Raw genomic sequence first — 21544 nt, 5'->3', positions numbered from 1 at the left:
TAATATTCTAATGAGCAGACATCAAATTTCACTAGCTGGAAGCCATAATCATAAAATTTTCAAGAGGCTACAAATACTTCACTCTTTGTGTAATTGATCTATATATTACTTTCACTTTCTGAAATGAGTGACAAAATAAAATCACATTTCTTATAGAATGATGTGTACAATCAATCAGTTGCGGAATCCCAATAACAATGAAATATTTATTAAAATTATATTTACATACCTGATTAAAGATGCAAAAGGTGTTTCAAAACAGTGATCAACGGCGCCGATTGTCTCTTTTTTTCCTGTTTAGATTCACACTGTTTGTTGACCAGCAGCCACCACCATCCTGTAAGTAGCAACGTTTAGTCTGACTTGAGACTAAAAATATAAAACATGGACAACTGTAATCTGTCTGTCTTTATCTTTTAAATCACAGCTGAATGTGGTTTGTCAACACAAACTGTCTGGTGACTAATAGTTGCAGCGATGTCAGGTATTTCTGTTCTTTGTTTCTTCAAAGAACCAATGTGGCTTAGATAAAAAGCTTGGTCTTCTTATATAGAAAAGATTTTTGAACAAGGCTTTTTTTATGCAAAACAATTTCTGTTTTATGAATGATATCTCTCTGACCAATTATTCAGCTTAATTTAAAAGGGAATTATTTAAATGCCAGTTGGTAATCTCAGGCTTTAACATAAAAATAAGTCAAGTTAACCATTAAAAAGACATTTTATTCTTGAATTAAACCAAAATGGTCAGCTGAGGAGAAGCTAAAAATCAAGATGACATCTAGTGATGCATGTGTTTTGCTTTGGAAATGTTTAGTCATGAAGCAGAATGACATCAACAAATTCTTAAAATGTTATGGACACATTATGCAAGCATTTGTGATCAAATCAGTTTCTTTTTATGTTCCATGTAGCCTGTTCTTTACTACATCGTTCTTTACTATATTGTATTTATTAGTACGATAAAATAATGGGATACCCAGGTTTTCTTTTTGTTTCAATCAAAGGTTAACATAAACAAAACTTAGGGATGGTTAGAAATAATATAGTGTTCAAGAACACAGGGAAATATCTGCAACAGGTGGGACACCAACTGCTGAGAACCAGACTTTGTTTTAGGGAATTCACTTCTCTTTTTGACTAAATAGAAATGGGTCTCATTTTCATTTTTCTATTTTATGCCTGGAATTTATGTCAGCATGCAAAAATTGAAAAAAAGGTCATTTAAAATAAGCTCAATCTTAATTTGGTTTGGCTTGAATGAATGGCTGAGTGGCTTATTTCTACAATTACATTAAAGCAATCAAGAGTATCTTCAAAGAACCAATACCAAAGTAGTAAGCATGTAGAGATGTGTAGAATGATAGGATTCATTTTAAGGCTTTAATATAAAAAGAAAAACAGCTGACAGAAAATTGGCAAGCAACTTTGTTTGATATCATCCAGTATGACACAAATATTTATGAATCAGAATCATGTTTTATTAAATTAGTTCAACATGTTAGCACCGTCATTAGTCCAGGTGTCAAGAAAATCCGAGCTCATCCCACTTCCCCATGCTGGAGATTTTAGTTTAACAGTAATAATAAATAAAGTTATCTTTAAAATGAATCACTCAAGTGACATCAGGGCCCAACAGTAGACTTAAGTGTCAATAAAGTTAGTTTAACAGTAATAATAAATAAAGTTATCTTTAAAATGAATCACTCAAGTGACATCAAGGCCCAACAGTAGACTTAAGTGTCAATAAAATAAATCTGGTTGTGTGTGTTGTTTTTGTCTCATGCAAACTTTGCTTTAATTCTACTTTTTTCTATCTAATCATAAGAAATCATAGTCAGTCAGAGAGAGTCATTAAACAGGAAAAGCAGGTTTCCTGGAAAAAGAGGAAGTAAGTTTCCAGCCTGCAGATTTATAAAAATAGCTGAGACTATTCCTTATTTTAAAGCATGAAAGTTTTAAAGAATGAAATCTAAACATTATTAGTAATTTGATAAGATTCAAAGTAAAATACTTATATCAATATTGGTTTACTTGTAATAATACTTACACTTATATTTGTGAGAACATTTACAAGAAAAACAAGTAACTGTAACTTTAGTAGTAAATAATTAGAATCATAGATTATTCTTGGTTTCTTTTCAGAAAACATCTGAAATAACTCACATTAAGATTATAATAAGAATAATTAATAAGTTATGGTTATAAAATTATAAATGAATGCTAAATCAGAGAAGCTAAAGAAAATAAATGTGATATAAATGTGATTTTGACATTAAACTTGAAATGGTGTAAAAGGTTGTATAACTGCAATTAAACATCACTGATATGTTGGAGGTAGAGAGTAGGTGAAAGGTTGTGCAGGCAAGGGACACAGGAGGTTGAGCAATCCTGAGACATTAGCACAGACATCATGACATGATGTCTCTTAGGACAGTGATTGATATGAGATCATCTGTCTAAGCAGACAGCCAATGAAAACGCACCAAAAGGGTGGATAAACCCTATATAAGGTGGGTGCAAAAGAGGAACCGTTCGTTGGATCCTCCGGGCAGCTTCGAGCCAAGATCGAGATGGACAAAGAACTCTGCAGCTGAAGAAGAGCCGGGGCCACGGAGCCGGAGACTGTCCTGCACATGGAGACCAACCCGTCTGGCCCACAATCTGTGGCTTCGAATCGCACTTCTCTCATCGGCTGGGTTCTGACCCCAAAGACAAAGATGAAGACAAAGACAAGGAAGAAGAACTGGTGCCTTTTTTCCTGCCAGCACCAAGTCCTGTGTGACCTCACCATCCATGCGGAGAAGAAGTTCATCGGACCTACAGAGATCCCTGCCTTCGTCGATCAACTTCCTCCTCCTGCTGCCACACCTTCTTCGTCGTCGTGCCAGGTCTGGGGTTCGAGGCGCCAAACTCCGTCCGTCTCGCTCTAAGGTTCCTTTTTTAGTTCTCAGTGTCAGCAGTAGGGAAAGATAGACTAGATGATTGATTTTACTTATTTGATTATTTCTGCTACTGAATTAAGCTGTACTGACCCTTGCAAAAATGCCTTACTAATAAAATATTTAGCATAAAGAAAATCTAAAGATGTTGTGGACATTCAGTTAATGAGTCACCTTAAAGTTCTTTGATGGTTGTAAAATAGCTGTGATGTTTGATTCTGGAGAGGAAAAAGTGGAAAATGTTTTTAGGTTGCTGGTAGCCCATATTTAAAACATCATCCTTGGGACTCGACCGAGTCACTAAAACCTACCTGGTTCAATAACAAATGCAAGTTGTAAAATAGAGAACGAGCGACCGTTAACAGGTGTGCTCTGTGAAACTAGTTGGCTGTAGGCTGCTCAGTCTGGCTAATTCACAGGGGGAAGAAGGGTGGGACACCTGGATGTAGGCCGTCAGATAACCAGGCGAATCGTTTCTCGAAACCAGCTTAAACAGAGTTTACTTCAGTTCTGGACAGGGTAAATCCCAGCAGATTTAGGAAACTCAACGGACCCGTTAGACGGAGAGCTGGTAGCACATCTCCCCTCTCAGAAGAGGAAGTACGAGAGTGAGAGAGTAGAGACAGAAAGGAGGGGGGGGGTGTTGCGCAACAACACAGGTCATGATTGTTTCATACAATATCTGTCAAGTTTTCGGGTTAAAAAAACTGCTTATATTTTAACTGAAATAAAACACAATGGGTGTCCAGTTTGTTTACTTGTTACTTCATATTAAGTCATGTTCTAGATTCAAACTGTAACCATGTAGTTTCCCGTAGTTTCTAGAAACTATGGGAAACTTGTCTGCATATTTTTGTAAAAACTTTAAAAACTATAAGGACATTTGAGGTCAGTGAATACAACTTTTTATTATGACAGAAGAAACTAATGCTCAGGCCATAGTAAGGATCACCACTGTGAAACCCATATAATCTACAAAGTGGACTAAAGAACTCATGTTAAGTACAAAAATGCAACAATAAATTTTATAAAGTAAGATAATGAAACGTTAGGCTGCGTTAAACAAACATAATAAACTGTTAAAAAAACATTCATGGTATTGTTAGCTGCAATAATGCAAATCAGATATGGTGTGAAATATAACTACAGATAATTAAAGACATTCAGAATGTAAACATCATCAACGTTCAGTTAGTTGTTAATTGAGAAACACACATTTAGATTTGTAGCGTCTGTAGACCGAAAGAGGAAAAAATAAGCTCATGTATGACACTGATAGTTTTTACTAAACAGAAATTAGACAAAGAATAAACACTGTTTTGCTAAAATAATTAGAGGTAAAGACAAATTAATCTTCAAGTAATGTAAAGGTCAGTTGAAATGACAAATCAGATTTTATTATGTAATTGAAGCAGCTTTTAAAGAGAGACAGTTTGGAAAAGTCTGGAAAACAGTGGAATGTCCTTTTGATATATTCCAAGGACATAAGCCTAATAATGATTATAAAGTGATGTGATTTTATGTTAATCTGTATCAGATAGTAAAAGCTGCTGCCTCCACTTGCCACAACACCTCTTGGTTTTTCCACTCATGAATAGAATTTAAAAAAAGTTCTTGATCCAAGTAGCAAAAAGGTTCTAAGTTCAAGTTAAATTTTACTTTTGGTTTTTAAGCTTGATCTGAAATGCAGAACTTTTTTTTTCTTTTAGAAATTTAACAAAAATGCCAAGATTCACAACACATGGTTTCGGGAACTGGCGGACTAACTGAATCCTCCTCCAAGCCCCCCGTTCCACTCACGCTTCCCCGCTGTCAAACTGTGACATCTGCTGCACTCCTCCTGAGCATCCTGCCAAGACCACAGGAGGGTTACGAAAAGAGCTACTGATTTTGAAATGGAATTGATCTAAATACAAATGCCAGAAAGCCATTTTCTCTGTTAGATCCTACAGATTTTAAGACCTGACTACTTCTCAGGCAGGTTCAGAGTTAAAAAATTGTTCTCAAATGTCCAGAAAAAACACTAATTGATTTTGGATAAATATGGAATTTTGTGATTGTATAGGAGCCTGAGTTATTGGTACACATTTGGGTTTGCAGAGAAGGACTTTCTTCATCTTGCAGTTCAGTTTTCCTGTGTTCATTAACGGTGAAAGTCTCTCTTCCCACCCGTCTTGCTGAGCAGTTTCACATCCATGATGACAATGTCGTGGCTCACAGCCTTACACATATCGTAGACCGTAAGCGCTGCCACAGAGGCAGCCGTCAGCGCCTCCATCTCCACCCCCGTCCTGCCCGTGGTGTGACAGGTTGCAGCGATAATAACAGAGCAGTGCAGCTCATCCAGTTGAAATGAAATGGAGGCGTGATCCAGTGGGAGCGGGTGGCAAAGAGGGATGAGGGTAGAGGTCTGTTTTGATGCCATGATGCCGGCCAGCTGAGCCACAGTTAAAGCATCACCTTTGGCCAGCTGGTTATCCCGGAGGAGGCGGAAAGCGACGGCGCCCAGGATGACGGTGGCACCGGCTGTGGCTGTTCGATGCGTGGCAAGCTTCCCCCCAACGTCCACCATTGTTGCTCGGCCCTGGGCGTCTGTGTGCGTCAGCTGGGGTTTAGCGCTACTGGGACTGTCTAAGGCTGATGGGGTCTTATGCGTGTGGTCTTCACCAGAACTTTGACTATGAAACAACCTGAAGCTTAGATTTTTCTGATTCATTTTGGCGTTCAGTGTGCAAAAAGCAGAAAGGGACTGACTCCTTGGGTTGTTAGGAACACTGGATTGTGCGTACCTGAGGGGGTCTTCATTAACGAAGCTCACATTTGTGCGTTTCTTAGTGTGACGGCTAGTGAAAATGAGATCGTAATCATAGTTTGAGGAGTGAAGCGGCGTCACATCGTGGCACTTCTCTTTGCTAATATGGGTCTTAATGAGTGAACCGCCACTCACTGAAGTCTTAAAGCAGCAACTAAAGGCTGTCTGTGTTGAAGCAGTGCATCCAGGAAGGCACAGAAACTCCTTACAAGACTCATCAGAAGACGCAGTCAGATAAAAGAACGGGCCAAGTTTTAGCTCAGTAAAGATGAATGAAGCCCTTTGTCGGTTTTCTGGCCTTGTGAGAAACATCTCAGAGAAATCTGTCACACCAAAAACAGAAAACATATGAAAGACAAGTTTTAAACAGAATAATTCATGAGCAAAAAAGCGAAAGAACACAAAAACTGATTACGTACAGCTGAGTCACCCACCAATGAGGACCATAGGTCTGTTCTTCATCTGAGAGATAGTGAACATGCCTGAAGAAAAAAAACCAAATCTATTACTTCCTAGATAAATGTATTAACTGGTAACTACCACACAACGCAGACTGGGTGTTGACCTGCATGTTGCTTCTTCTTCCTGCCCACAGCAGCCCCGATAATTCGCAGCAGCTCCTCATCAGACGCTCCAGAACGGAGAATATCTCTGAGGGAAACTTCAGAGTTACCGAACAAACACACCTGAGAATCAAACAGGAGAGCAAATCAAAAACAAGAACATATAGTCTTAATCTTAGCCATGACTTCTGGCTTTTAGTTTATGCATTTTATGAAAGACATGTTATAATGTCTGAGAAAATTTGATGAAGTCAACTTTTACCTTGAGGTTTCCATCTGCAGTGATGCGCAAACGGTTACAGGAGCCACAGAAATTGTCTGACATGGAAGTAATGAAGCCCAGCTGACCTTTGAAACCAGGAACTTTAAAAGTCTGAAAGCAGAAAGAAGTGTTGAAAAGAATTTAGGGAAAAAATTTAGTGATTATGTAATAAAACTGTCATAGTTCAAATGGACAGTTTGTGTACTTTTTCCTCAGCTCTGCTCCTGAACATTACAGACTTAAGAATCCAGTGAGAGTTCTCAAAGGACTCTTAAGTCGGTAAGACTGATCAGTAGCATAAATTGTAAACCCCTTAGGTTTAATTTACACAAGCAAAACAAAATGAAGACAGCGGCTTGCTTTCATTTGGGTTGGAAAGAGAGTTGATAGCCTATAGTCCCAATCTATAGGCTATCATTAGTATTAAATTTTTGTATCATTTCCCTTATAGACTATTTTGTGTATAATTGTTAAATGGAACTATATATAAAATCTCAATAATATACATTAAAGTTTGTTGTTGTATCATCACACAATTTAAAAAAGTTTAAGAAGTGTGAAAACCTTTGTAGTATATAAAAATTATGTTCCATCAGAAGTGGAGAACCTGACCTTGGCAGTGTCAGCAGGTCCAGACTGAAGCCTTTCCAGATTGGGCCACTGCTGTCTGATCTGGTCCAGCATCTCCTGGTAACTCACCATCTTCTTAAAGTTCCACTTGTTTCCTGCAGAGACCAGAGGAAGTCATGCTGAATTTGTTCAATGGGTTTGTGCTTAAAAAAATATCTACAACAAAAGTCATTTTGTGAGAAGAAAATACTCACCATCGAATGGCATGTACTCAATGAAGCGAACCTCCAGAGGCTTCTTCTCTGTGAGTTGCACAAAATCTAAGAGCTCATCCTCATTCAGGCCTCTCATCACCACACAGTTGATCTGTAGATGGCAGCACATAACAATAGACCAAGGTTATATAACCATAAAAATGTTAAATACAAGGCCTCAAAGTGGGAGGACATTTTTTCAGCGCGGTAAAAAGAGGATGAAAGGTCTGTAATCAACTGTTTGACATGTTGACAATAGATTGGGAGGATTTAGTCTAACTGCAGTTCTCTGATCAGGCAGTAGATGTCACTCTAATGAAGTTTTTAAGATGACTAAAGTCTTGAAAGCTAACCAGTTTGGTTTAAGCATTTTAATTACTCATCTGTCTGTAGACTAGTTACGTTTAGGCCAGTAACTGATATATGATGATCAACACACATCTGCCAAGTGCAAAATTCAAAATTCACTTGCTTTTCACACTTTAATGAATGGCTATAAGAAGTGGGTCACTGTGTCACGCAATATTTATAATCCAGTGAAACAAAGTCGTAGGAAGCTGAATGTTCCTAGATCCCCCGATGAAGTAAAAATGATCAAAATGCTTCAGTTTTATTTTATATAAATTGTCATCAGTACAAATAATTATGGCACCAGTTATGTTCTCACAATTATTTCTAACTGCGAGATAACTTAACTAAAAAAAAAACCACTTTTCAGTATTATTATATGTTTCTTTGGTAAAAGTGGAATTTTCTGAAGCTTTTTATACATATTTACAAGAAGTGTGACATGTATGATTATTCCTTAAGTTTGAGACATACCTTGACTGGATTGTAGCCTAATTCAACCGCTTTGTCAATGCTCTCCATGACTTTATGAAAACCTGAGGAAAAAGAAGAAGCCAGTTAAGGGCATTGTGAATAAAGACGTTACTGAAATCAACACAAAAATAAATAATAAGTAATACTTCCTACAATGTATTCTACTTCAGCTTTAAAGGCTTTCTTTGTTCATAACTTCAACTGTAAAGACATCAGCATCCAATCCCTCTGCAGTAGTCAGAGCTTTGTGACAGTCAACTATAGAGAATAGGATCATTTGTTTCTATGAAAATAAGACAAATCCAGGGAGCTGTAGGTAATCTTCTCTGTGGGAGGTGGATTAATTGATCTACAACAATGGAAATTAAATATCACATTTATTGTTCTACTAATCTCAAACTTTAAGATTATTTTCAGTTTGCAATTTTCAGCAACTAATCTCAAAATAAACAAACAACACTGTCTCCATGTTCTGTTTTTTTTCTCCCGTTTCATTTCCTAATCTCATTCGGTCCATCTGTCCCTGCTTTTCTGAAGCCAACCAGTCAAAGCTCTGGCCTGCTGCTACCTCTAGGCTGACTGCCTGGGGCTTACGGACTCGTCCTGGAACCTGCTGGGGTTTATCAACAAAACACACTGATTCTGTCTTTTAGCAGTTTTGTAACTCAGGATAGAAAAGGATCTGCCTGAATGAATCCCCAAATGTACTTTGTCATCAGACACAGAGAGTCGGCTGGTTAAGGACATAAAAACAAAGAGCGGCATCAGTCTCCATAACAACCAGTTGTCTCTAGTCAATATCACTCCCAAAAATCTCTTTTATTAGATGAGACCAAGATTGAAGGTTTCTGGCATGTGGATCTGGCATGTAGGATGAATATGAATCTGTGGAAAAGTTCCTCATCCCAAATGCCAAGTATGGTGGAGGATCTGTGATGCTGTGGGCCTGATTCTCTACCTCAGGTTTTATTTAAAATATCCCTTTCTCTGTTTGCACCAACCGTGTTAAATTTCACAGGAGAGAAGTAAGAGCTGTTCTATGGGTAAAAGAGAGATGAACGAAGTATTAATAGCACTGATGCCAATAATAATGGAAAAGAAAATTCTGCAAATAAACAACAGTTTATTTTACCATGTGTTTGCTAAGGGTGTCTGGGTGCACTTCAACAGTCATTACAGGTTAAATCTTTATCCTCACCTTTTCGCCTGACTACGAACTCAAATTTTGCTGGAACCAAAGAGTCGAGGCTGATGTTAATCAGGTCCAGTCCAGCATCTTTCAGCTTTGGCAAAAGTCGGGATAAGTTAATGCCGTTGGTTGTAACTGCAACAGTTTTCAGACCCACTAGCTTTTTCAGTTCAGCTGCAGAATAAAAAAGCAAAAGAGAAAGATGAAAGAGTGAAGAAAAATGTATTCTATAAACCAAACCAAAAAAACAAATCTTTGTGGTTTAATCTCAAACCACAAATAATTGTCATATCTTTAATGCCTCTTGAAAAAAAGCATAGGATTTAAATTTAAACTGCTCTCCAAAACACATTACTCAGCATTACTCAGCATTTTGTAGGACTTCATTCTACAAAACACTACAGAGCTCACAAAATATTCATAACTTATTACTGTTGCAATTGAAATAATGATGTTGAGAAATTGTAATAAAGTAATGACATCTACTTGTTTTACACTTAGGTTTCTGCTTTGCGACAAGACAGCTTTGGATGACACTGACAGTAGAATGGCCTGTGGTTCTAACTTAAATACATCAACCATTAAATTTAATTCAAAAGCAGCAAAAACCTTGCATAGATTGATGATATAAGTCTCTCTGAAGAGTCTCAAACTGATTGTTTTTGAGACTCCTGGCTCTTTCTTTCATGTTTTATAATCTGTGCTTATAATTTTTAACCAAGTATCTGTGAAAAAAAAACCACAATTAAAGGCAAAAATATAATGTTCTACAGAAAAACAGTGGACTAAAAGGTTAATGTTAATTTTCCACTGTATTAGAGCTTAAAAAGAGTCACCTGACATTCCACTGGTCATGTGACCCATGACACTGCAGTAAGTTTATCTTTATGCTGCAGCCCTTAGTCCTCTTTATGTGATTGTGTTGTTAACAGTATAAAGGCGGCTCACAGAGCAGAGGTTGAAAAGGTTCATTTCCAAATGAGGCTGTAAAATTAAAGCAAAGATAATCGGTCATTAAACTGAACCAACAGTTGCAATGTGACAATTACCTTCACTTCCACAAACTTTTGCTTCAACCTGAAGGAATGCAGCAAAAATCTATTTAGTTCTGGTGCAGTCAGCTGTGCTGGCACATGAGCCACCGTCTGAGAGGACGGTTACAACATCCATCTGATCATTCAGGAAGCTATATAAACAAGCCTGTGTTCAGCAGAAGCTTTCAGAGTTATCAGTGAGAGAAACAAAAAAGGTCTCTTCAAAGGAATGAGAAATAATTGAGAAATACTTGAGAAATAATTCATTCAGATCACTAAAATAAGTTTAACTGTAAAAACAAATCTAAGCATAGTTTCGGGGCATTTTGGAGAAGAAGGGCATCTTGTACTTTAATCTTCCTGCTGCTAAGCCTTGAGCTTGTTATCTCGGTAGGAGGAACATTTATGAGTGTGTTGTCTATTGTTCATTCTTTTGATCTGACAACGATCATGGTTTCATAAATATTGTTTATAATTAATAAATATGAGCACAAAGGAGTCACAAAGAGAAGTCTTCTGTTCATTCTTGCTTATAGCTTCTGGCATCCTAAGCCCCCATCTTTGTATTGTGCTCATTTTGACATATTACATTCAAATGTTTCATTGAATTTCATTGGGATTTTATCTGACAAACCAACCAAAACGTAGTGCTTTAATGTTAAGTAGGTAGGAAAATGTTACATTCATCTACTTAAAATGTGGTGTGTATTTTTATCCTATCAGTTTTTTTCACTTCACAATTATGCAGTAAGTTGTTAGTTTAGCACATAAAAATCTAAATAAAACACTATTACATTTGTGACTGTAACGACAACAAAGTGTGAACATGTTCAAGGTCCATAAGTGTTTCTTACTAATGATATCCAGAACATCGGGTCTGATGAGAGGCTCCCCTCCAGTGAGTCGGATTTTATCCACTCCCTCTCGGACAAAGAGCTGAGCGAGGGTTAGCACCTCTGAGGTGGAGAGCAGCTGGCCCCGCGGCGTGAGCTTCACTCCCTCCTCTGGCATGCAATACTGACCTGAGCGACAGGAACATCCAACATGCAAGCTAAATAAAAACACGTCCTTATAGACACCAAACATGAAGGAGGATAAAAGAAACAATACAGTAATGGGTGTCGTGAAGTACTAGGATGAGCTTAAAAGTCAAAATTTTGTAAAATGAACATCATTTATTAGACAGACCATTTTAATGCTAAGATTAGTCAAAAATCTAAATTTGTGCAAACTCCATAATCAAAATAATTTCATTATTTAAAAGCAAACAGTGTGAGAAAAATTTTAACCCTTTAAATGCAGTCCCACAAAAAAATATAACTTGCTCACGACTGTTCTGATAACCCATTCTTGTACTACAAAGATTTGCTTATTCATCCATCTAATACGCGCTTTTTGTTGAGTAAAACAGATTTGATCTAAATAGGTTTGTTTAGCAAACTGACTATTTCAGTTTGTTGCTTTCATTTAAAGCAATAGTTAGGAATATATTTCTTTTAAGATAGAACCAAAACATTATTGACATATTTTGTTCCAAGCACAGTGGACCTAAATACTTAATGAAAAAAAAAAACCACTAAGATCCATTTAAAACTTGGAGGTCTTAGAAGGAACAAAACAGAAACCATGAAAGTTACATCCTTTGATTATGAAAAATTAGTAAAAGGTTTATTATATTCTGTGCAACAAACATCTGAAAGCTACAATGAAACTTAAAGAATGCCAACATGTAGGCTTAAATTTTTGCAAGCAATGATAAGTGAAATGGAAAAAACGTTTAACAACGATGGTTGTGAAAGTTCTTCTGAGCTTTGTTGCTTCTGCAGCTAGGAGAAAAGTTCATCAGATCCACCACAATAAGACATTATAATTTAGAGTTATAAATAACACAACAAATGCAATCTATATGTTTTACACACATTACCTTGTGTGTTGTGGTACATTTACTCAGGCTTATTGTACAGCGGGTCTCATCCCAGCCCTGGTTTACTCACAGCGGAGGTTGCATTTCTCAGTCAGAGAGATGCGTAGGTAGTTATGTCTGCGGCCAAAGCTGTCAGTCAAGAAAGCTGAAAACGGTAGGACCTTCTCATCTGTTAATCTCTCCTGGAAGAGAAAACCAGAAAAATAAATACTAATAAAAAAAAAAATGTGTCTTTGAAACAGTGTTGTCATACACACTTGTTCAATTAATAGAAATAAACAATATTATTTGCTTCTAAAAAGCTAGAGGAAACATTTTTTTTCCAAATGATCTGTGACCTATAGATGCCAGAAAGTTACAGGCCAAAGGCAGGAATGTGTAACCCCATCAGATGGAACACAGATCTCTTCTGAATCTGTACTCGTGTGGCGTTGCAGCAGAGAAGCAGTGTTAAATGCAAAGCTTAACAAAAATCCCACTAAAAATAATCTTTTGATTTCCTAAACTGAAATGATTATCAAAATAATCCAGTCCTATATTTTAGTACAATGTTTTCACTAGCATTAGAGGGTGGAAGAAACAGTATTAAGCTGTCAGGTTAGCATGTTCATGTTACTCTAAGATAGACTTTGTTTAAGGTAATGTATTAAATTCAGAGTCATTGATTATGTCATAACATGGATTTTGCTGCAGAAATAGAGAACTTTTCACAAAAAGGGAATCCAAGTCATGAAAAGTAAAACAAACAAAATCATGTTTATTTTTGCACATCTTGGTCATTTAGAATGCAGATCTTGGTTATTTGTAATATTAAATCACATGTATTGCTAGTCAGCATGGTGTTGGTTAATAATCAACCCGGAAAGATGGTCTGATTCAGGCCTCAACGTGAACTCAGACTGCAGTTCCTTAACAACAACTTTGTCACCACACCTCATTATCCCGAACCGGGAAAACTCCAGGACCTGAACCCAGATCCCCAGTTTTAACCTGCAGCCCGTATTCCAGCACCAGTCTTACCAATCTGGGTCTGGTCTGGAAGTTTGCAGCAGTCACTGAGGTATCTCGGAGTTCAAGCTCATTCTCCTGGTGCGTAGCGCTGGAAAAACGCCGCTGGTCGCTTCTGTTGTGGCACCGAGCGAAGAATATTCTGGCATTTCTCAAACTGTAGCAGATACGTGTTCCAGCAGCCATGTTAGCCTTGGTTTCTGACACCCAGCGGTAGTGAGCTTTTCTACAAACATATCAGTTCACCCTAAGAATACCGGGGGACTGTCAGGGGCGGAAACTCATCAACCAATCATGTGAACAGACGTCATTCCCGGTACATGCTGGGTAATGTAGTTTAAAATGCTACTTTAGATTGGATTACGGCGATCAGACGGTGGTGGTATTTGTAGGTAGGCACATTAGTAGCTTTACTTAAAAACAGACCGCATATTTGAACCATGTGAACGAAGCAAAAAAGTAATTAAAAGAAAAAACATGAGTTATTGGTAAAAAGTGTATTATTGTGTTTGTTATAAACGGTGTGGGATATTATTAAAAATGCATTAGAGTTGTGTCTATTGGACAAAAAGTATTTGTGTTTTTTTTTTTTTCTTCGTCCAGTGTTAGTATAAAAGAAAATCAGCAATAAATTCAGTTTGTTTTATTCAAATCACTTAAATTGTTGCATTAAATTAAAATGAATAAAACATTGATAACCAAGTAAACCTCTAACCAGAACTGTACCTTTTGATGACTTTTACACCATGATGTAAAAGTCGCATAAAAATTCATAAAATCTTTGTGAACCAATTCGTCTTTTAGCCACTAGAGGGTAGTGCAATTTAAAATATTTGTTCCTCTCTATATTGGACTTCACATTTTCAAATTCAATTACATCAAGTAAATGAAATTAAACTTAAAATGCATTCACAGATGTTTACATTTACGGGATCTGTTGTAGATTTGCTTGTATTTTGATATTCTTTGATTTTTTTATGAGTAGGCTACATTTATTTTGTTCTTTCGTTGTGGATGTTATGTTTTAGCATTGTCTTGAAATACATGCCATCTTGGCCAAGACACCTTTATAAATAAGATTAAAGGAAAAAAATACAGATGAAAAACAGTGGAAATAAGGACAGTACATTTACGGGCTACAAAATAACAAAAACAGAATCTCATTTGCAAATGTAATTGCAGAAATGTTATTTTTATCAGCTTTTATCCTGAAAACACACACACACAATTCTCGACATAACAAATAATGACCACCTCCAAAGGCTATAATCAAAAAAACAACTGCAGACTTCTGGTGGTTTCTGATTAGGTGTATTGTATTCAAGACCCCTTTTTTGTAATGAGCAATGTTCGTTTTTAGTATATATCTCTCTGAATAACTGCTAATGTCAAACCTGCAAGCTCACTGGTTACCTGTCTCTATAATATTTGTGTTGTTAATGAGAACTATTTACATAAGCAAACCCCACCAAGAAGAGAAAATATTGTGTATTTCAGACATCTGCTCTTCTCACACAGTCAAAAATCTGCAAAAAGTCTGAAATATGCTGCGGTCTGGGTGAAAGAAAATCTACAGAATAAACAACCTTGAACAGATGATCAGAATCTGAGTCAGAGTTTATTTAAAAAATAAATTCCTGTCATTTTAATATGAATTGAATGTCATTATTCATCCTGTTTCAGCAATCTGTCGCTATGATTGTGATTTAGCTTCACAGGTTGTAGCACGCTAAACCAAAATATGATCTTGGATTTTTTTTCATGCATTTTGCTTAAGCCATTTTGCAACACCCTCTTTATTATGAATTCATGAAATATGTTGAACATGGAAAAAAGCAGATTTAATGAGTCCCATTTAAAACTTGTTCCATTCTGCATTAAGTCCTGCAAATAATATAACTGAAGTTGAACTGTGATTTTATATGCAGAAAAAACATAATGAAGAAAGATCCTCTGCGTTTTTTGAAGCAAAGATAGATACAACTTTACTGTTTGATCATTTGAAGTTTAATTTTATTGTTCTTTTGACTCCTGCAGATTGGGAAAATTACACTGAAGGAAAGGTCAAAATATGACTTGAAAGATGTTAAAGGTAGAGCCAATCATTTAATAAAAAACTTTGTACTTTGGTTGAGTAGCCCATATGTAGCATAAGCCTGTGAAATAAAGACAACTTATAAAACACTTATATATGGAGAAACTATATCTAAGAGAAGAGAAACTGAATTTGAATGAGTTTGAGGTCCTGGTCTCAACCATCTAAAAGCAATAGGCAGAACACAGAAGAGGTGAAGACGAGATGTCAACAGGGTGGTGCAATGGGTGAGAGTTAGGGGGGATTTGTGAAAGAAGGAGACATAGAGGAGTGAAAGGAAACATTTAAAAGATGGTCACAGGACTTGCTTGTTCAGTACAAATATGGTGGCAATAAGACAGAGAGGAACTGCAGGTTGCAGAGATGGAAAAAGTCAACAACAATGCTTATAACAGAGGATACTTTCCTGGAATTTGCAGGTCAATCCTCAGCACTACATAGATACTTTCCCTGATTTTTTTTTTTCTTTTAGGAGTTTGTTGAACGATTTGAGCTTGAGGATTGAAATCCTTCATTGCATTTCATTATACAATCCAGTCCCCAAAGCTGAAGTTTAAGTTTAAGTAAAGTACTCAGCAAGATCCATAACTACACCCATTTATTGGTAAAGTCTGGCTTGTTCTGGCTTTACTGCTCCTCCTCCTGTCTGAAGCTGGTATGGGCTGAAACAGTTTTTGTGTGGGATGATGCAGGATGATCTGCTTCACCACCAGCTGGTGTAAATTAAGCATAGTTAGGGTCATTTATGTTTTTGTCTTCGGTTTGTTTCCTTTAGCCTGGCAGACTCCAGCTACCTGTCTTCTGGTCACTCGTCTAACTCCCTCAGCATTGATAACCAAAGATTTTCATCTGTTCTTTGAGAAATGTTTCCACTCATGCGTTTTCTAGCAAGCACAAAATATTTAATTTTGTGTTTTACTGTTCATCACTGTTTTATTTGCTGTAATATGCTCCGGAGATTTATTTGCATCAACATCTGCTGCTATTCACAAAATTTGTTGGACAGGCTTAGAGTTTCTTATTGGATTAAGTTCATGCACATTGTTTTGTGTGTTTGACTCAAGGATTTTTGTGTTAAAAATATTTCATTTATACAGTCCAGCTGTGGAAGTTCAGAAATTGTTGCTGGTTTAGTTTGATTGCTTTGTCATTTGCCTGAGGTGGGTGTCTGCCGAGGTTCACAGATGACTTTCTCTGCTCCAGCTGCCATGTTCATTCTTTCTTTCTCTCTTGTGAAAGTCGTTCATTTTAACTTTGGTAACCTTTAATTAAATAAATCCACAATTCTTCTAATCTGTGTTGCTCTTTATAATTAAGTTATGACTTACGCTGGAATAGTCCCTGGTGGTTAAAAGCAGCTAATTACATTTAGGTCTAATATTAAGTTGTGGGAATTTGACTTTTTTGTTCCACAAAACTACAAATCACCAAGTTTTTCTTTTTCTTTTATTGTTTGCTCTTCTTTTGACCTTTGCCCCGTTGGGATTCAATTATTTTAATTTGATCTGTCTTTAACTTGTGTCTTGGTGAGATCACTACGAATAAATGTTACTAAATACATACTTCCCAAATATTTTGACTCTTCGTGTTGACAATCATGTTTTTTTTTTTTTTGCTTTTCTTCACTTTCATCACTCCTCCTTTCTGTATCCAGCTTTGTGGGCTCCTTCAGTGTGTAAAACTGATTCTTCATTCTTCATGTTTATTGTGTTTTTTTCCAGATTTATTCTTTTAATCCTTCTAAACTGAAGGATTAAAGATTTAGATGAGAACTGCCAGCTTCATGTGAACAGAAACGAGATGCTTACAGCTTCTAATGCAAAATCTCTGCGTTCATTTTTAAGATGCAGGTTTAACACAGTGCATTAATTAATGCGGTGGAGGTTGGACACAAAGCCTTGTGACAACTACATCAGTGCATGTATTAGAGACAGCATAAATCTAAATAATATCAATAATTATAATTCTTTAACAATCATGCAGTCAGTTTTTAATACCAAATGTCTCATTTTCACATCTACAGGAGTGTTGCAGTCTGAATGCACCCAAATCCAGCCTGAATATGAAGCACGCAGATCTTGTTGAATCCAGGAGAGCAGGTGCCAATCAAAGCCTCAATGAAAGAGCTCCACGTCTCCACTTTTCGCTCCACTCCCCAGCTCCTGGTGGATTTCTGCATGCCCGCCTGCTGGTACCACCCTCTGTGGTTGTACCAGCGGTGGTAATTATCCTGTCATGACACAGCAATTAAGCAGGGGTATTTAAAACTAGCGCAGCTCGTAGAAGTGATTCCTTAAATCACAGGCTTGCTTCCTACTCTCGTCCCTGCAGCACACTCTCTCCTGCTCTGTGTGGGAGTCATTTACTATTGCAAAAGAGGGAACATAAATTTGCATATGGCCAGCACCATGTGGTGTCACACTCTTGCAGCTAATTTCTAAGGGCTGTTATGTTCAGGGCGGTGTAACCGAAGGATTAAAAACATTAATGTCTACATTCAGTTGCGTAAAGACAGAAGACAACAGAGGGATTTAAAACCTTGTAATTTATTGTGTCTTTAAACACATGTTAAACTTGTACAATAAAAATGCCAGAAAGACTAAGAATATGGAACCTTACTTGTATTACCAGATTTTGTTATAACTCTATTATTTTAATGTCCATTATGCCTTCAGCTGTAAGATAAAAATGAGAGTTGCATCCTTGAGCTCAGACACTTTTTGTAATATTCACATAATCAATATTGGCATATTGCTTACCAAAAAATGAATTTATACATGTATATGGAAACACCTTTCTCCATATCAACCAAGGGAATAATCTTCAGGAGAGCAATGCTACTGCATCATTAATGTTTATCTAAGAGTCTCCCTTTTGAGACAGAGTACCAAGTATTGATGGATTTAAACTTTGAAGCTTCTATCTCCATGGACTGGAACTTTATTGCTTTAGATATATTAAATTTAGCCTAAATGTCCTGTTCATCAAATGTCCAAAACATCCCATCCAAATGCTACATTAATAATTCAACTGGCGTCAGTCTGACGCAGGGCTAAAGAAGATTGTTACCCAGTCAGTCAGACTGCTTCATATCTTTATGTTTTTGTCTCCATGGAGATGATTCAAAGACAGTTGAACACATGAACTGATGAGATAAACTAGTGAAGTGAATTAGGAGTTAATTGCAGATGTGAACGTAAAGGAATGATGGAAAAAGTGGTCCATAGAAACAACCACATCCTGTTAGAGCTGGAAGCTGCTAATAAAGATAAAATGAAATCAGTCTGTTTTTTGGCTCAACTGACCTTTATTGACAGTTAAACATGAAATGGGCAAAGAAAAAAGGGGGTGGAAGACATGCAGCAAAGGTCACCCATAGCTTGTGTCTCTACCCCGCCATGGAGCGGACTCTTCAGTAAATACACCCTCACTGCAGTCAATGAGAACAATGCCTCTCAGTTTGGCGTGTTCAAACTGTTGCATGCATCACCTAACTGTCCATCGGATCAGATGCAAACAGATCCGATGTGTTTTGAGCCTATCAGGGTGATCAGAAATTGCTCCATGGCTCTGCAAAGCATGTATATGTTCAGGGTCATGGTTGGGAATAGAAGGCACCAGAAAGACCATGTTGAGGACTACCTTATATCCTGTGTATACGGGGTGCCTACTCTGCATCTACTCTGTGTATGAATTAATTCTGCTAAAATCATTTTCTTAAATAAATAGTTTAGACTCTTTAATTTTATTGGTACTTCTGTATATTGGTACTGTTTTATTCCCTTCCCAGTGAATAATAAATGAAAATGTAGACCTCTGCACTCAAAATATAACAAGGATAGCTAAAAGGACAAGACGAACACAGTTTTTGTCTGAAATTGCACAAGACACGAGATCACTGTTGGCAGTAAACAAATAGTGAATGAGTCATTTTTACTTTCTTAGTATTGATCGTGCTCTGACTGGAATGTAATGTGCAAAAAGCATAAAGCACTGAATACATTCTGAAGTAACTAAATGTGTGATATTTCCTCTCCACTAACCCCTGTGGGAAATATCTTGCCTTTTGCTTTTAAATCCTGTTTATGTCTGTTTCTCTAATTACACAACAAACACAATTATTAGTTCTCTGTAGCCCCTAACAACAATCAAATCCAGTTTTAAATATTAAATTTTGTTGAAAAGAAAACAAAATGTCTTTACAGTTCTTTTGCTAGTAACAAGTTCCCTTTGCTGCTAAAAATGTTTAATACCACATGCAGCCTGAAATCTTTAAAATGTACAAGATTCAAATTAAAAAAGTAATTACCATTGAAACCACTGAGGGTAAAATGTCCTATTTGTAATTTATATTTGCAAACTAATCAGCCTTACAACCTTCAAGAGCAGATCAGTCTTTTAATCTATATCAAAAACTGCTCCTCATAGCGAAGGAGGATTTCTAAATTAGCTAAATCACATGACACTAAATTTAAGATAAAAACACCTCACAGGGACTTAAAAACAACTGTGTCTGACCAGAACAGCTGTTGAGGTCATAAAACCAATTATGTTTTGGAAACTAGGTAACCAGATAACTACCTGAGGGGAAAAGAGGACATTTTCAAGGGAAACACCCAAAAACTGTTCTTCTGTACAAAAAGTCAAACACAACATATGTGAGAGAGAATGCTCTATATACACGTTTCGTTATTTTTGTTGCTGATGAAGCTGTTTCTTTTTAATGAGCTGAAATCCACAGATGATGCTCTTTATCTGCATATGAGGTGGAACTCTCCTGATTAGCCTCAGGGAGCCAGTTAAATCATTTCCACCCTCAAGCAAGGCACTCGTCAAGGCTTCAGTGCGCCTGGCCCAGTAAACAGGTGGTGCAGGTCTATGAGGCTGATCAGCCGTTAGTCATCAGCATTTGTTGAGCCATTTGGGATGCAAGGAGCCTCCACATTTTCTGCCTTTACAGTGGATAAAGTTCAGTGCCTCCTGTTCTGTTTGCCACCAATCAGGTCTTGGCAGCACTGCAAGATTAATGCATGCATCACTCTGAATCGGTGGAGAAGGAGTTATTTAACCCATTCAGAAGGAGAAACTTGATGAAAAACGAAGGGAATATGCTTGTTCTTTCAATCATAATCAAGAAGCATAATGGCTCTGAAAACAGCTTTGTTTCTGGCCTTTTAAAGGAGGTAAAAAGCTCTTTTACTGAGTCAGGTCCAACCAGCTCCATCCAGTCGGGTGTAAAGAGCAGCACAGCAATTAAATGTGCTTTTAGACTCTCCTGGCAAGCTTATATTTTCATATTCCTTTCTGTGCAGTTCAAAAATACATGAGAGCAAAGAGACCTATTCATATCTCTCTTTACAATCAAACTTGGTGAACTTTGTCCAAGGACTACAGAAAGAACACACTGGCACCCTATGAGATGATCTCGATCGTTTTAATGAGGAAAATTATTCTTTGGAAGCCAATTGTTGAACCGTCAAAGTTTTAGCCTTTTTGACTGTCATACGCAGAGAACAAGGGACAAAAACATGACAACCAAGATGTCAAGATGGATGATGAATAAGACAATCTGATGTTTTTGACATTGCATCTGCTTGGCTGACTAATAGCGCCATGTCACTGTCAAATCAACACCCTTTACATGCCCACTGAGTTTCCCAAATTATTGAAATGGTTGTTTTTGAACTCTTACCATAAATAAGGAGAAAGTTAAGTTTAGTCTACGTGTGCATAATTTAAAAGAGTAGAAATATTACAGAGTTTGTGTGTGGGCTTAAGAGTAAAAAATCGTGTGTTACAAGTTGTTTTTGTATGGAGTCAAGTGATATTTGACATTGATTCTGATGTGGTAAAAAAAAATCAGAGGTATAGAAAACAAATTGATCTTATGACTGAAACAGTTGACTGTCACAGTCAAGCTAATAGATCGTTAACAGCACTGATTGTGAAAATTATGTACTGTAATTATTACAAAAGCATAATTTTGTGTGAATAAAACCAATACTAAATATATGAACCAGGATGTGAGTTATTGCAAAGTTTGAACTCTCATTGTAATAAGTTGACCTGA

At 36.9% G+C, this 21544-nt stretch overlaps 1 protein-coding gene and 1 long non-coding RNA gene across 4 annotated transcripts; one reads left to right on the top strand and one right to left on the bottom strand.

Annotated features, from left to right (window-relative positions):
- Positions 1-1376: 1376 nt before the first annotated feature.
- LOC114134468 (uncharacterized) lies at positions 1377-4633 on the top strand. Its single transcript, XR_003593389.1, has 2 exons — positions 1377-1521; positions 3601-4633. It is a non-coding gene; the product is annotated as an uncharacterized LOC114134468 (long non-coding RNA).
- On the bottom strand, positions 3831-13661 carry mocs1 (molybdenum cofactor synthesis 1). 3 transcript variants are annotated; one of them, XM_028001088.1, is made up of 11 exons: positions 13392-13661; positions 12442-12553; positions 11302-11469; positions 9423-9587; positions 8225-8286; positions 7403-7514; positions 7191-7303; positions 6579-6689; positions 6319-6439; positions 6188-6235; positions 3831-6076 (listed from the first exon to the last, which is right to left on the bottom strand). In XM_028001088.1, the coding sequence occupies exons 1-11, from the start codon at positions 13563-13565 to the stop codon at positions 5085-5087; spliced, it is 2178 nt and encodes a 725-aa protein (XP_027856889.1). In that variant the 5' UTR covers positions 13566-13661; the 3' UTR covers positions 3831-5084. The 3 variants fall into 3 exon arrangements, with proteins under 3 accessions (XP_027856889.1, XP_027856890.1, XP_027856891.1); XM_028001090.1 differs by having other exon boundaries at positions 5913-6076; positions 6173-6235; XM_028001089.1 differs by lacking the exons at positions 12442-12553; positions 13392-13661 and adding an exon at positions 10463-10490 and having other exon boundaries at positions 11302-11447.
- Between the last annotated feature and the right edge of the window lie 7883 nt (positions 13662-21544).

This window comes from Xiphophorus couchianus, chromosome 19 (genome assembly GCF_001444195.1).
Source record: "Xiphophorus couchianus chromosome 19, X_couchianus-1.0, whole genome shotgun sequence".
NCBI lineage: Eukaryota > Metazoa > Chordata > Actinopteri > Cyprinodontiformes > Poeciliidae > Xiphophorus > Xiphophorus couchianus.
The sequence above is the reverse complement of the archived record's forward strand: the minus strand, read 5'-3'. Positions and strand labels throughout refer to the sequence as shown.

Excerpts from the sequence above, each read along its gene's own strand:
- mocs1 (XM_028001088.1), bottom strand. The coding sequence starts at position 13,565 with ATGGCTGCTGGAACACGTATCTGCTACAGTTTGAGAAATGCCAGAATA. Across the intron at positions 12,554-13,391 it reads TCCAGACCAGACCCAGATTG|GAGAGATTAACAGATGAGAA; the intron begins GTAAGACTGGTG and ends TTTCTCTTCCAG. Across the intron at positions 8,287-9,422 it reads GTTCGTAGTCAGGCGAAAAG|GTTTTCATAAAGTCATGGAG; the intron begins GTGAGGATAAAG and ends CTTTTTCCTCAG.